This window comes from Planococcus citri, chromosome 4 (assembly GCF_950023065.1).
Source record: "Planococcus citri chromosome 4, ihPlaCitr1.1, whole genome shotgun sequence".
In the NCBI taxonomy this organism is placed as follows: Eukaryota; Metazoa; Arthropoda; class Insecta; order Hemiptera; family Pseudococcidae; genus Planococcus; species Planococcus citri.
Genome location: NC_088680.1, coordinates 33,587,848 through 33,603,171, shown reverse-complemented (window position 1 = coordinate 33,603,171; position 15,324 = coordinate 33,587,848). Strand labels below are relative to the sequence as shown.

Here is a 15,324-nt window from a genome sequence, read left to right as displayed (position 1 = left end):
GTCAGGTCCAGGTTTGCGAAGACTGCGGTTATCATGACCGGAAGCGTACGGTGTCGACCATCGAACCTATGAATATATCTATACGCACAACCTCGATGGTTTTGAATATTCCTCGTGGGAAAAAATAAAATATTATGGTGCTTTTAATATAGGTACATATAAAATAGGTGTAGAAGGGAAAATAATATGTATGCTTGGGTCATGAAATGAAAAATATTTATTGGTATTCGTTATTTAGTGATTTAAATACTTTGTATAGAAATCCTTCGAAATCATGCATAGATCAACTATGAAAAAAAAAATTAAGAAATTGTAAAAATATTTTAGAAGATATTGCAAAATGTACTTTTTTCATTTTTGATTTTTTTTTTTTTTTTTTTTTGAAAAAAGAGAGCATTTTGGAATGCAGGGGTGTAATAATTTTCAAGTACTCGTATCATTATTGTCATTTGCATAAATTGAGAAATATAGTCAAAAAGTTACCACTTTTTGTAAATGTGGCAAACTAAACGACTAACAAGGGAACCTTGCTCACTCATCACCTCCAATTTGGCTGAAATTTGGTACATTGAAAGTTCATGTCATCAACACCACAGAACCAAATTTCAGCTCCTGAAGTTGATTATATTGCTTTCTGAAGCAATTCCAGTGTGCTGAAAAAAAACAATTTCAGCTGGAGACTCCAGATTGTCTCGAAAATGGTCGAAATTGAGAAGATGAAGTTTTGAGCAATTTTTTCTAGAAATATGCGTTACTGAAATTTTTTTAAAAATAGGTATGGAATTTTCAACGTGTAAAAAAATGCACTTGTGATGTCTTTACCTAGAATTCGCGATTTAACCACTCTAACCGATCGAGAATATCGACCTTGTAGTAGGATTAAAATTTCACCTGCCAAAGTTGATTACAGCACCCTCTGGAGCGATTCCAAAATGCTGGAGAAAAAGTCTTCAAATCGTCTCGAAAATGGTCGCAATCAATTTAGGGGTCGACTCTAGTATCCGAACCCAAATTTTAGCTTTTTATCTCGTGATTTACCATTTTTAGGAAAACCTTGCCAGTAAATGGGCTATTTCAGCCATTTTCAAAAATAATTCAATAAAAATCAACACTATAAGAAGTCCATTTGATATCAGAATAAACACGATTCAATATCGCCACAAAAATTAAGATTCTACATATACCTAACTACACGTCTTTAAACATGAAATTCTGAAATCATTATGGAAAAGTGAAATTCATTTAGAATCACTTCAAAAAATTCATTTGGAATTGCGGGCATTTACTCGTACTTTGCGTGCAATAAAAGTAGAATAAGTAAGTTCTCGAAAATACAAAAAAATCTAAACTGAATCGCTACCAAAAAAATGTAGTTGTAATAGATTAATGAGAAGAGAATGCTATTGGGGGTATTTATGACATTTAGTCAGAGGGGTGGTTAAGGTCAGAATATATTCACAAAGAATAGACATATCGTCCCTTATGATGAGAAGGAATCCGTGTTCGCGGTAGACCTTTCAAAATAGTAACATATATCACAACAATTTAAGGGCTTGATGTAAAAAACATATGTACATACGAGGGGTGTTTCATAAGTCATAGCCACGCATCTGTAGCTTAGCTTCTATGAGAGCTACAGAAACGAACGACCGCTCGTTGGATTCAGCAGGATTTTTTGAGTTGGAATACAAAATTTTGTGTCGCTAGGTACATTTTTGTGTGTTTGACACTCATTTGAAGTGAAAAGTCCTCTGTCGTGTCCGTCCAAATTTGGTAAAAGACGTGCAGTAGTCAATTTTCACGTTGAGGAAAAAATTTTGAGGAAAAAAAATCACCGATCAATTGAAAAATGTTGATGGAGAGCGTGCCATGCCATTTCGAACAGTTGGAGCTCATGTAGGATGATTTAAAGCGGGTAGAGAGCGAATACTCGACAAAAACCGAGCTGAAAGGCCAAAAAACGCAGTTGACAGTGGGCTCGGCCTTTCAGCTCGGTTTTTGTCGAGTATTCGCTCTCTACCCGCTTTAAATCATCCTACATGAGCTCCAACTGTTCGAAATGGCATGGCACGCTCTCCATCAACATTTTTCAATTGATCGGTGATTTTTTTTCCTCAAAATTTTTTCCTCAACGTGAAAATTGACTACTGCACGTCTTTTACCAAATTTGGACGGACACGACAGAGGACTTTTCACTTCAAATGAGTGTCAAACACACAAAAATGTACCTAGCGACACAAAATTTTGTATTCCAACTCAAAAAATCCTGCTGAATCCAACGAGCGGTCGTTCGTTTCTGTAGCTCTCATAGAAGCTGAGCTACAGATGCGTGGCTATGACTTATGAAACACCCCTCGTATATCGCAACAATTTAATAGAATCACATATCACAACATGACACGCACAAAGGGCTCAAGTATTGATCAGGTACCTGAGATTACCATCTTTGGTCACCTACAGTGCGAGGACATACGTACATAAACATAACAGACTGAATTCTCCTTTGTATTTCTTCGCCGCAGCTATTATACTAACTTGTACTTATGCAGTGACGAGAGAAAGTTCCAGTTTGGTGCATGATGCTTCGAACTGTTCCAGTCACTTTGGGGTTTGGCTTAAATGGGAGTTAACACATAGACCAAGGAGGAGAATAATACAGTCACGATCATAGTATCACATACTGGCATGGATGCTACCTCACATAGTCTTTTCTAAATAACAACTATGAAATTCCCTCCTCTCTCCACTCAGAAAAAAATCATTAGAATTATTGAATTAAGTATACAATTTATTCGAAATCAATGACTTTCAAGCATGTATATCCGGACATTTGGACAATTTTCATAAAATATTCTTTAGGTGTTATGATAACAGAATTTTAAGTGATAATCAATTTTTTCATTATTTTTGTTTGTTTTCAAAAAACTCAACTTATATAATTTTAAACCTCTGTTTGCTTATCGTAGTTGATAGTTTAATTAATTTCTCAAAAATTGACCCAAATTATTACACTACCGACAAATATCTCCCTGTCACTAATTTATATACTTAGTTAATCCTACATTTTACACACCTACTTTTGATATTCGAATCATGTACTACATTCATTCGATGTAGTACATATAAATATGGAAAATGGCCGCCTAATCCGCTGTAGTTTTTTTAATCGACATCTTCAAAAGCACATTGATACCGAGTGCTTTAGAAGAAGACGTAGTAGACAGACCGGAGGACGCCAACAAAAGGGGATGAAAAAGACGAAAAACCTCATTTACGAGATTAAATTCCGACGACGAATTTCAATGTTGGTCGATTAAAATACATATTAATTCGTAATCGATGACCGCGAACGAGAACAGTGGCAGGCAAGAGTAACTCGCCGCGACTGACGTAGTTTTTTTTTTTATTTTGCACAAAAAACAGTATGCAGATGGGGTATAGAGCTATTGAGAGAGTAAAAGAGATTGCTGCGGAGGAGACGTCGAGGGTAAAATCTTCGAAAAACGATCGCGTATATACGCGGATTAATAATTAAAACTGAAGCGTTAATTTGATCGTAGTTTTACAATAGTAAAAGGTCGCTGAGGGCATTTTAAAAACGCCGCGCACACAGTTCTTTTATCGTTCGTTTTAGAAGACAGCCTGCTTCCTGTTTACAATCGAATTTAAATTCAAACTCCCGATTGAGTATTTTCATTGCAATTTCACGTTTTTAATTCCCCAAGAGGAATCCAGCGAAACGCGCTTTTTACTTCGTATGCCAGCTCGAAGGCTGAATGACGAGTGTTCGATCTCGTCGTGATACACGGCATGTGTGCATTACTTTTATTTACCTCTTCTCCTCTTTCCATACTATACCCTATTGGTATGGATAGTTTTGGGTAAATGAATCTAACTACACATTTACGGTAACTGAATCAAATTGTTACTCCTCGTGTGCGTAGGTTATTGTGCTCGAAGATGAAGATGGAATTTTATTTAAAAATGCTCTTGTTTGGTAAGTAGATAACATTGTGTTAGTCAGCCCTGACTCAATTTTGGACAAAAAGTCTTCAGTAATAGGAATTCTTGATTTTCTGCCCTTTGACAGAAAAACATTTAGAAAATAATAAATGTAGAGAACTTCCTATTTTTTTTAAACTTTTCAACCCCTTTAAATTTTTTTCAATGATTTTTTGCTCACTTTCCTGGATCTAGACTACTCTGTCTCTTTCCATTCAAAAAAGCAAAACGTATGAATGCCCAAAATCACCTCGATTGCATTCCATTTCCTCAAAATGTTGCCTCTTTCTCCAGAAATATGGTTGCTGATGCCTCCCGACCGACGCCATCGTCGTTTCGTTGTAAATTCTATGATTTATGTTCGTCGTGTAGGTCGTATTTTACAAACAGCACATCGATTACACGCAATTTACCGCCGAAATACGAGTACAATCAGTTCAGTTTTGATGCAAGCGAAGCGTAATTGTTCCCTTTTCCCCTCCAACCATACGTTTTCTCTCGCTCTCTTGTATTACTGTTAGTTAACCTAGGTATGTAGTTAGTGCGTCGCGAAACTAATAAATTTTACGTACTTTTGTGTGCACGTAGGTAGGTATTCGCTAAAAGAGAATATTATCCGCGTACCTACGTTCGCATTCCTTCTCCTTCTCCCTCTTCCTCGAAGAGCGTGACGTTAACCCTGACAAAGGCCCGGAAGAATGGCCGGAAACGTTAATACCTAATAATGACAGCAGCCGCACGGCACGATGGTGGTAATTACCTACACCTCTCAATCATCGACCTTTTAATTAACCTAGACGGCTACTCTAACGTTAACTGAGGCCACTGGTTATGTCGCCAACTCCGTGGATTTCAAATTAGAAACAAACGCATCTGCGCATGTCTCAGGAATTGATGCTTGTGAACAGTAAACGGAAACACCACCAGCACCCCCACTTCAACCACTAATCCACTGACAACAAAATACACACACACGTTTCCTGAGACATGCGCAGATGCGTTTGTTTCTAATTTGAAATCCACAGAGTTGGCGACATAACCAGTGGGATAATTTTGCGTATGAGTAGCCGTCTAGGTTAACTAAAAGGTCGATGCTCTCAATCGACAAATATACAGAAAACGTACACACCCGAATGAATTTCTTTCTCGAAGGCGTTCGAAAAATATTGTAAAGGTATACCTACCTTTTTGAAGATTTCTCCGCATATTAGGCTCGAGGATAACCCCATTTCAAGATATAGGAAAGAGATCTGCTCCCAGCCCACTATACACCTACACATATGCATGCTAAATATCCTAATAAATGTGTATGTACGTAATAATATGGGGTAAAATTCGCGTACTTATTTGTAATTTACATACCATTTTTTGCGAATAAAAGACTGGTATGGCGACGGCGACGACGACGGTCGACGGTGGTACACAGAGTCATTTATACGCGCTGAAATATATTTATTTATAAGGGTAATTTATCCAAATATAAAACAAATACGATGTTGGCGAAATAACACAGCCTCCACCTACGTTCCAAAAAATGGGACTATTTTCGTTCAGCATAAATAAACCGAACGGACGAATGCGCTCGTAAAGAAGAAAAAAATGATGTAAAGAAAAAGAAGAGGAAAAAAAACTCGAAAATAAATACGCGAGACGAATAGTACTCGTATATAATATAGCTTGCGATGTATAAATCCGACCAACATGTAAATAAAACGAAAACATATTTGAAAAAAGGGTATAGTAAAAAAAAAACCGTCCAACTAATTTTAATTTACTCAAGTCAATAATTTTCGAGTTCGTATGGTCGAATGTGTCCTTATAGTATGGTACGTACTACATGTATTTTTTTATTTATACGATGTGAGGACAACTTAGAGTTCGACGATGACTATTCGTATGTTTATTTTCTGCCTGAAAAAATTCACGGAAAAATGTAGGCAATAGAGATGTCTGTTCTCGGTAAACCATTGACGTGGTATTTTTGTTATTTTGTCGTTCATATTTTCAATACGATACGTGTGTGCGTGTGTGTGTGTAGCCTAAACCAACTCGCCGTGGTTTTTTCACTTTTTAGTACGTTGTGTGTTTGTGCTTTTTTTTTTCAGCGTGATTAAAAATATTCTTTGAATGCTTGGTTTTGTGTGTGTGTGTTTTTATGTTTGGTGTATGTATGCTAGGAAATAGCCTGTTAGGAATTGTAAAAAGTTGTGGGCTTGTAAGGCTTTGTGTGAGGTGTTTGATGAATGAATGCCATGATATGAGATAAAGTTGGATGTTATGCTGCTTGGATGTCGAATTGGAGGTGAAAAGTTGGCTGAAAAAATTGTCAGCATATTTTTTTGCCAGTATAGGTCTAGGTGTAGGTAGTACCTACGTAGTTGGAGAAAACTAAAGAATTTTTCATTACGATTTTTTGTTCCTCTTTGAGCAGATTGTGGAGTGTTGAACTGTTGAGTAGGAAATAATGCAAAGAACAAAATCTCGAGGAGTCTCCATTTTTATTTCAATTTTTTTTTCAATCAAAGATATTGAGAAAAAATTACTGACTTAGAATGAAAAGAACCCTCTCAAGATGTCTGCATCAGATTTGAACCGAACTTAGATTTTTGGGATCTCCATTATCAAGATTTCAACTGCTAAAAGTGATTTTCCTCAATAAAAAACAAAATTTTAATTTTTGAAAATCCAAATTAGCCATTTCTGGAGATTTGTGCTTGAAAAATAAAAAATTTTATTACAATTTATTCTGTAAAAATGATAAAAATTAATCCTGAAAATGATATCAACTCTGGAACCTATCCTGTGGAATTCGAGTTTCTCCAGAAGGCGTGAAAATAATCCAGACTTTTACAAATTGAGTTGTAGCTTATTAGGTATTGATTTGTTTAATAAATAAATTTCAAAAAAATCAAAAATTTTCTGTTCGTTGAGAAATGTTTTAAATTTACATGAATGTCTATCTGGAGTCTCCAGCGGGATTTTCGATTGATGGTCTCCCTTGGAATCAGCTCAAAGGAGGTAAACTCATTATTCAGGGTCAAGAATAAGCCACAAGTTGAGTTATAGATGCCCAAATTAATTTTGACACCTTTTAAAGAAATTCAAAAATTCTGGAGAAATTGAAAATTGAGCGAGATGCTTCAAAATGGCCGGAAAATGTAAAAAAAAAATCGCTTCGACAAACTTTATGAAAATGGTAAATTTTTGATTTTCAAAAAATTCGACTGAATTCGAAAAATTTATGTATTTTTTTTCGATCTATTCAAATTTAAATTTCATTCCAATAGGAGAGTTCGGTGTTGAGCGATTCTCTTGATAGATTAACCACCGCTTGGCCCTTTCAATCAATTTTGGGTACAAATTAATTTTTAAATGAAGGGATTGAGAATCTGCTGAAGGCTTAAGAGCATTTTGAAGCCGCCACCAATCGGTTTGGGAGACTGAAAATGAGGGGTATAAATTGAATTTATTTTCGAATGTTTGATGTGTATTGGGTACCTCTACCTACATAAAGTAATTGCTAATTGCATTGATTTTTCCCTTCAAGTCTGACATAATGTCAGAAAGTACACGACATGTTTTCCCAAGCTTTCAAAAGTCAGCATCTCTAAAAGTGGATCGATTTTTTCCAAGATTTTAAAAATGTGGCAAAATGTTTGAAAGTCAACTGATTTTTGTTTTGTTTTCAAAAGTCAGCGTGACGCAGATTGGCGTCACACAAATTTCGTAAAGATCCGCTCCCCTCCCCCCAAAAATGAGTGTAATTGTCTCCTCTCCAAGTAAAGTTTCAAATCATGGATATGTATTTTGCTAAATTCACTTGAAAGTTTGGAATTTTGAATAAAAAGGAAAATCTGATAAAATGTTAGAACGTCATGTTTGATAGTTTGTTGTAGTTATTCACTGGGTTTTTTAAGTGCTCGAAAGTCAAACTTGATATACTGTACCTAAATTAAAAGTCAATTTCAAAAATTTGTATTTTTTTTCAGTTTTTAAAAGTCCCACGTAAAGTGAATTCATTGGAAGTTGTTTTAAGTTTTCAAAAGTCTGACCAAATATTCTAAAATTGGCTTATTTAAATATTGGAAACTGATCAAATTTTTAAAAGTTTTTAAAGGTCTTACTTGATGTTGAGAATTATTTATAATTTTTCCAAATGAAGATTGATTTTTTCATTTTTTAAAAAGTTATCAGCTGTCCAATAATACCTATACTTATAAAAATGTCAGAAATTGTTGATTTTTTTTCGAAGTTTTCAAAAGTCTGACGCTATCAGATTGTTAAGAACTAATTAGAATTGAAAAATCAATTTTTTCAAGTTTTTAAATTTTAAGAATTCACCGTGAAATCATAATTTTTTATAAAACTTTGAAAGCTTCAAATAAAATTTGCCCTGACTATAATACGAGTATCAAAAATTCTTGCCCGGTAAGAATTTTTTCCAAGTTTCAAAAAGTCTTACATAATTTTAAAAATTATCGTGATTTTTTTTTTTAATTTAACGGAACTTTAATGAATTTTCTTCATAAATTTAAAAAAAAAACGATCGATTTTCTTTCATTTTTAGAAGCCTTACATAATGCCAGAAAGTTGAATGGATTTTTTTTTCGATTTTTCAAAAATCAGCTGACACAGATCAACGTAACACAAATTTTAGAATGACCCCTGGAGCAAAAAACATATCCATGTTGATGTATCCAATATCCATGTCAAAAAACGTGATAAAAATTTGTGCTTCTCATTACAGTGGAACGTTGATATTTTTTTTTTTTAATTTTTTGTGTGTAATTTTTTTTGAGAATTACACTTAAAATGGGTACTTGTCAAGATTTTTGCAACAGTTTCTAAGAAATATTTCCGCAAAAAAATGAGTAAAAATGGCCTCAATAGGAATATTTGTGAAGACGTTCGTGAAAATTTTTTCAATTTTTGAAAAAATACTCGCTATAAGAATGATTTTTGATGTGGGTATGACCCTAATTTTTTTTCATTCATTTTTACTCTCACAAATTTTTGAAGGAAGAGAATTAGGTACTCGTAGATGATCCAAAAAGAAATACCCAATGTCTAAAAGAAAAATTTTTTTGAAATCCAATGTGATTTCCCCCAATATTCTCGATCAATCCATTACTACTTTGATTTCTTGTAAGAAGGGGGGGGGGAATTTTTCAAATAATCAGTTTTTTTGAAGAATAAAATTATGAAAATGAATCTCTCCAATTGTTTTTGTTTATCTTTTGCCACGTATTTGAATGGATTGAAAAACGAAAGCTAAAGTTTAGGTAGGTAGGGTCACGGGTGGTTAGTTGTCAAAAAAAAATGTTTTTCGAAGTTTCTGAAGCCATTTATGAATATTTTTTTGCCGTTTTAGGCTCATTTGAAAGCTTGATTCTTTGCGCGTGTTTTCTTTTTTTAAAATTGAATTTTGGTTCATGTGATGAATAGTTAATGGTGGATTTAGTGAGACACTTTTTTGTGACAACTAACAACCACCCCTGTTGTAAGTTGTCAAACACGCATTCACCATTGATAAAAAAAAACTTACAATTCAATTTTCGAAAATTTTCAAAAAGATAACACGTGAGAAGGACCAAACTTTTAGATAAACCCAAAAACTTGAAAAAATATCCATAAACGACTTGAAAATTGACTGGTCATTCTTTGATTTTTTTTTGCGTAGGTAAATCGATCAATTCAACTTTTTATTCGTTTTATAGAATGAAAGGCAGAAAAAAAAAAGATTCAATAATGCAATAGATAATTTTCTAAAAATATTTTTCCACTTTGATGCATATTTTGGTAAACTATCTCATTGACAACTAACAATATTCCCTTTTTTGACAACTAACAACTTCTCGTTTTTCATCTTTGTACCAAAAAATTTTATTCATTTCAAAATTTTTTGTAATTGAACATGTGATTACTGAATCCGTGATCAAATTTCCTTTAAATTGATGTATAATTTATTTACTTTTGACAAATTTTTGATGTTTAAAAACGAAAAGTTCCAATTTAACATATGTAACTTTGCACCTGTAAAATCACTTTTTTCAAAACTGTATCCCCAAATAAAAAGCTATGTTGCCAATTTTGCATGTTGGAACATTAGTAGGTATAGCATGAAGTTATTATGAAGGTTTCGTGGAGATAGCGTTCATGTATCCTTTTAAAAATGCAATTTGACAACTAACAATTATTGACAACTAACCACCCCTGACCCTACATACTTACAATTTTCACTTCCAAGGAACCTGATGAAGTATGTTTTTATTTACAGATCAAGGTACAATTGAAAAAATTACATGTCTTTTTAATTAATATAACGTGCTATTCTCGACGATGACTTATAAGTCCACTGTCTATGATCACTACATACTCTTGAATTACGTACATCGAATGAACATCTAACAAAAATACTGCTTCGCGAGAAATACTTGTAAGTTTTTTTTAGAAAAAAAAAACGAAAGAAAGAAAAAAACAGCCGAAAGATCAAATTAAGCGTTTTTTTTCTTCAAAAGGCACTTCCGTACGGCAATCTATATCCGCCCATTAGGGCTACATTAAACAGGTGCGTCTCGTTCACATTTATGCATATCAGTTTAAACGAGGTCGAGTTACGATCCATTTTGGAAAATACTTTCTCGCTGGGCGAATACTTTTCGTCTTCGATATCGGTATTTATACGAATAATCACGACCGTGTCGTTTTTTTTAATGAAAATATCTTCGCGTTCGGCGTAATAAAATAGCTCGTTGACTACGACGTCGACTCCGCTAAGGACGAATTTCGTTTGCAATGCCGCCACATAGATGATCGAATGATACTCTAGTATTTTCGCATTCAAGTAATCCGTATAAAATGAGAATCTTGGCTTGATCACCGTATTGAATACGTAATCCAATGTTAGCTGCAGTTGTTCTGCCAGAGTGAAGTTTTCATGAGCGTCGGGTGATTCTATAATTTTAATCAGCCAGTCTCGAATTTCTCTTATAGGTATTTTTTGAGAAAGGTAGTATCGCGATAGGATATCGCAAAGATGTTCTTCTATTTCCCAATTCGGTACTCGGAATTCGTGATTGACGAATTCTTCGTCGTTGCTCGAAGCGTAAGTAAAGTAACCCATTTCAAAAACGTAACGTAACGCTTCGTCGGTTACGCAAGGTTCTGGTATCTCGAAATCTTGAATTTTCAGCTCCGGAACTCGAGGATGGGTTTCGTAAGTCAGCATTCGTTTACAATGCAATACCAAGGATCCTTCTTGCAACATATCGATCAATTTGTAGCGAAAGTCAGCATTGTAGAGAAAATCCAACACCAATGCAGGATCTTGCAGAAGACTCCAGTACGCTCGAGGTTCGGTTTGATTAGCCATGTTTCGATATATAAAGTACCTAGAAACGGAATACGGATTGTAGATAGGAAGATGGTCTTTGCTAGTCAAGTACCCGTTGTACCAGTTCTTGATTTTTGTTCGTTCTGTTCGAGTGCAATTAAATTTGGCGTACAGTTGATCCATCTCGAGCTGGGTGAAACCAAAATACGAGGTGAATTCATTTTGCTGGAGGAAGTTGTATCCTCGAATGTCAGACATCGTGTTGTGGCTTAGATCGTAACTGAGTAGGCTGCTACCTAAGATTAAACCGACGCTGTCGAACACGTGACCTTTGCCAAAGGCCACAGCTGTATTGATCAACTTGTGGATATTATCTCCTCCAATTTGTTGCTGAAGAAAGGCCACATTAAGAGCGTAATCGTAATTATCGATCAAGACCACCACTCTGGATCGATTAAAGTACCTGTAGACAATGCTGCTCAACATAAAGATGCTTTCAGCCACCCCGTGAGGATCGAGCTGGCCATTTAGGACATTTTCCATGTGATCCGAGTAACAAGCCAGGATATGATCGTCTCTCTGTATTTTTCCGAGAATCCATTCGTATTCCAAGTAACACTGGCGGATTTTTCTACGCAATTCGGTGAGAATTCGATCTTCTGTAGCGATCCCTTCGATGGTGAACTTCAAATCGAGATAGATGACCGGATGTTGAGCCAAATGCTTAGAGAAAAACGACTCGTTTTTGGCGATTTTTAAATTTTTAAATATTTTATACGCCGATGTCTCATTCCAATGTTTAGGAACACCTGAGCCGTCCATCTCGTACCCGAAGAATCGTTCCAGCATGTGTAGATTTGTTGTCTTGCCAAATTGAGGAGGTGCACCGATCAGAGTCCAACTGTGGGATGGTTTATTATTGTAGAAGTCGATTATCATGTCGGTTTTATCGACGAAATGTCTCGAATTAATTAGGAACTCGGTGAATGAGGAGCCTTTCTGGGGCTGTTGAGCTGCCAGGTTGATAAATAGGGACGTGATGAGAATTATCAGCTGTATGGGTATTTTTAAGAACATATTCGCGAACTAGTTTTGCACATTTACCAAATGACTGGTTCAAACAGAGGATGAATTATGAATCGAAGGTCATCGATAGGTAACGATGGCCACAGTTTGAACATTTTGATAAAATTATTTTTTTTAAATTCACGATATTAATTTTAGAATCACGACACTCTGCTTATATGAATTTTAAATAGTGATGCGTCGATGATTGAAACATTTTCAAAATATACTAGTGTTTCTGATAAGGAATAATGAAAACGTGCATAGCTTGTTTATCTCGGGAATTTTGTCTGAAGAGGTCGTAGGCAGCTTTTTATCTCTTTTGAATGTTGATTGATCTGAATTAAATTGTTTCGAGTAAGTAATGTAGTTTGCTTCTGAGTTGTGGTTGGATCAAACTTAGGATCTTGGAAGTATTTTGCACTTCGTTTACGGATTGAGTAGGTTACTTGCCCCTCCCCCTCCCCCATCATGTGTCAAATGTTTGTGATGATTGTGATTTAGGACAATTTTTTTCGTAAGTTTATTTTTGGCATAATATTCGACTGAATCTCATTCACTCCTCCAATCTTCACGATGATTTCTATAACCATCTTCCTCGTTGCATTTTTTACCATTTTATTCGATGTTGTCATATCCGAAAACTCCTCTTTTACCACCGAATTTAACGAAGATTTCATCAAGCAGCCATATTACGTGGATAAAAGCGAATTACTGGGTGAATTTTTCAAAACCAAATACGGTCCTGATTACAACTATGTAAGTTACCCTTCGAAATTTGGAAAAACACATAATTTACAAATGATAAAACGTTTTTGTCAAGTAGAACTCGATTCGGAAAAACGTCCCATTAATTGGACTCAAACTACATCCTACCAGCTCTTCCGGAATTTAACAATTTTTCGTAATCGAGACGTTCTCTCGGCGCATTTGGCTCGACACCCAGTTATCTGGCTCGATTTGAATTTCACCTTCGAAGGAGGCCCAGGCCGATTACATGACCAAGTAATCGTTCGTTTAAACGAACAAATCAAGAAATCTTACTCGGAATATCGTTGGTTAGTCGAGTTGGCTCGTCAAAATCCCAACACTTATTATTACAACGAAATGATGGAAAAAGCTCTCGAGGGTACTTTGAGTAAACAAGAGTTGAAGGAGAGTTTATTGAACTTGGCTCATCTGTTAAATGATTATTTCAAAATTGGGGTCGTTTTATTGGTGGATAATTACGATCTCGTGCTCAACACGATGTTCGTCTATCAACGAAATGAACGACTGGTGTTGAAACCACTCACTATGATCATATTGAAAACTTGTCTGCAGCCTCAAGAACACTACGTGAGTCATGCTCTAATCTCAGGAATCAGTATGTGGAATTACAATTTGAAAGATTACGAAAATGCGACCTCATCTAGATCGATCTCCGTTAAAACGCACCCTTTCCTATTGGATGATCGTTTTGCTGCTTATTTTGGTTTCAATCAGCCTCAAATGGTGAGCTTATGTGAACAGTATAAATGCACCGATGATGAAATATGGCTGCTTAAGCAATTATACGATGGATATACCAGCCCTGATTTGTTCCAGTCTGATTTGAAAAGCTTGTACAATCCTTTTTCCGTGACCGAGTTCATTGCCAATAGACAAGCCGAAATGCCTTTTCGAAATTACTGGATACGAAGTCTAGATACAAATTTTATTTACCAGTTTTTACGTGGGTTGCATTTTCGTAAACAGTTCGTCGAATTGTTGAAATACGAATCGATTTTTATCGGTCCTCGAGATGCATTACCTACTTCGTATTGTACTTTTGATCATTTGAGAACTTGGTACGAACCTTATAATAGTTCTTTTCTCGGATATTTCTTCGATTCTGGATTCTTAACTTACGATGCGAGAGATTTTAATCGAGTGAGGATACCAAACGGCGATATCAAACAATTTTTGTCGTCAGTTTTGGTGCAGTTCTTTAAAGAAAACAATTACACGATCGACGAATTGCGTAAATGCTTCGAAGAATTACTCGTCCTCGAAAATGTCCTCGACTCGAACGATATACTGCTGAGTATCAGACAATACGTCAATTCGACGTTGAAATTGATGAATACGAAGTACGGTGTCGAAATCAATTCGACTTCTACCAATGTCACTGAAGATGATGACAATAATAACGGTTCTCCTCGTGTATGGATCTTCAAACCAGAAGTTATAAGGGTAGAAATCCATAATGTAATAATGGCTGTTGCTACAGAAATGCATCTGAAAGGTATAGACATGCTGGTGGCTCGTATTTCGCGTGAATACCCGAGTCGTGATCATATTTTGTTGAATGATCGAAATGAAACGTTGATTGTTAGGATCAGAGATGATTTCGCTCTGGAACCTGCGCTACCATCCTATTTGAGAGATGCCCTGCTTCCAGAAATGAGTAGAATTCGAGTGAAAATTCTCGACGTGATAATAACCGATGAAATAGTGCTGGATGTTTGGTTGAGAGATTATAAAGATAATCGATCTTACCCTCTTTCTGATTCGAGTTCTACTCGAAAAATTGCGATGGAAACGTTGCTTCCAGTCTGAGTTGTTTCTATTGTGTCATGAGTAGGAAAATCAGAATTATTATTTATAATTATAAACTACCTATTTAATTTTCTATGTATTAAGTTGGTCACTGGAGATTCTTTTTTTCAATTATTTTGTGGTAACCTAAGTTTTTATTTAAGTTTTTGTACTGAGTTTTTTGACAATTTTGTTTTCCAAATAGATAATTTTGACTTATCATTATTGGAAAAAGTTTTAATAATAGTTACATCGATTTCTCAAATCCACTCAACTTCTCCACAACGATGAGCATCTAAACTTTTTCGTTTTGAATGAAGCTTTAAAATTCAGTTAAATCTAAGTAAATGTGGTTTCATTGATTT

General features: G+C 35.3%; 1 protein-coding gene across 1 annotated transcript; it reads right to left on the bottom strand.

Annotated features, from left to right (window-relative positions):
• Positions 1 to 10,250: 10,250 nt before the first annotated feature.
• LOC135843194 (uncharacterized) lies at positions 10,251 to 12,633 on the bottom strand. The gene has a single exon (XM_065360983.1). It carries the CDS (start codon positions 12,410 to 12,412, stop codon positions 10,514 to 10,516), a length of 1,899 nt encoding a protein of 632 aa, XP_065217055.1. The 5' UTR covers positions 12,413 to 12,633; the 3' UTR covers positions 10,251 to 10,513.
• Positions 12,634 to 15,324: the final 2,691 nt, after the last annotated feature.

Excerpts from the sequence above, each read along its gene's own strand:
- LOC135843194 (XM_065360983.1), bottom strand. The coding sequence starts at position 12,412 with ATGTTCTTAAAAATACCCATACAGCTGATAATTCTCATCACGTCCCTA.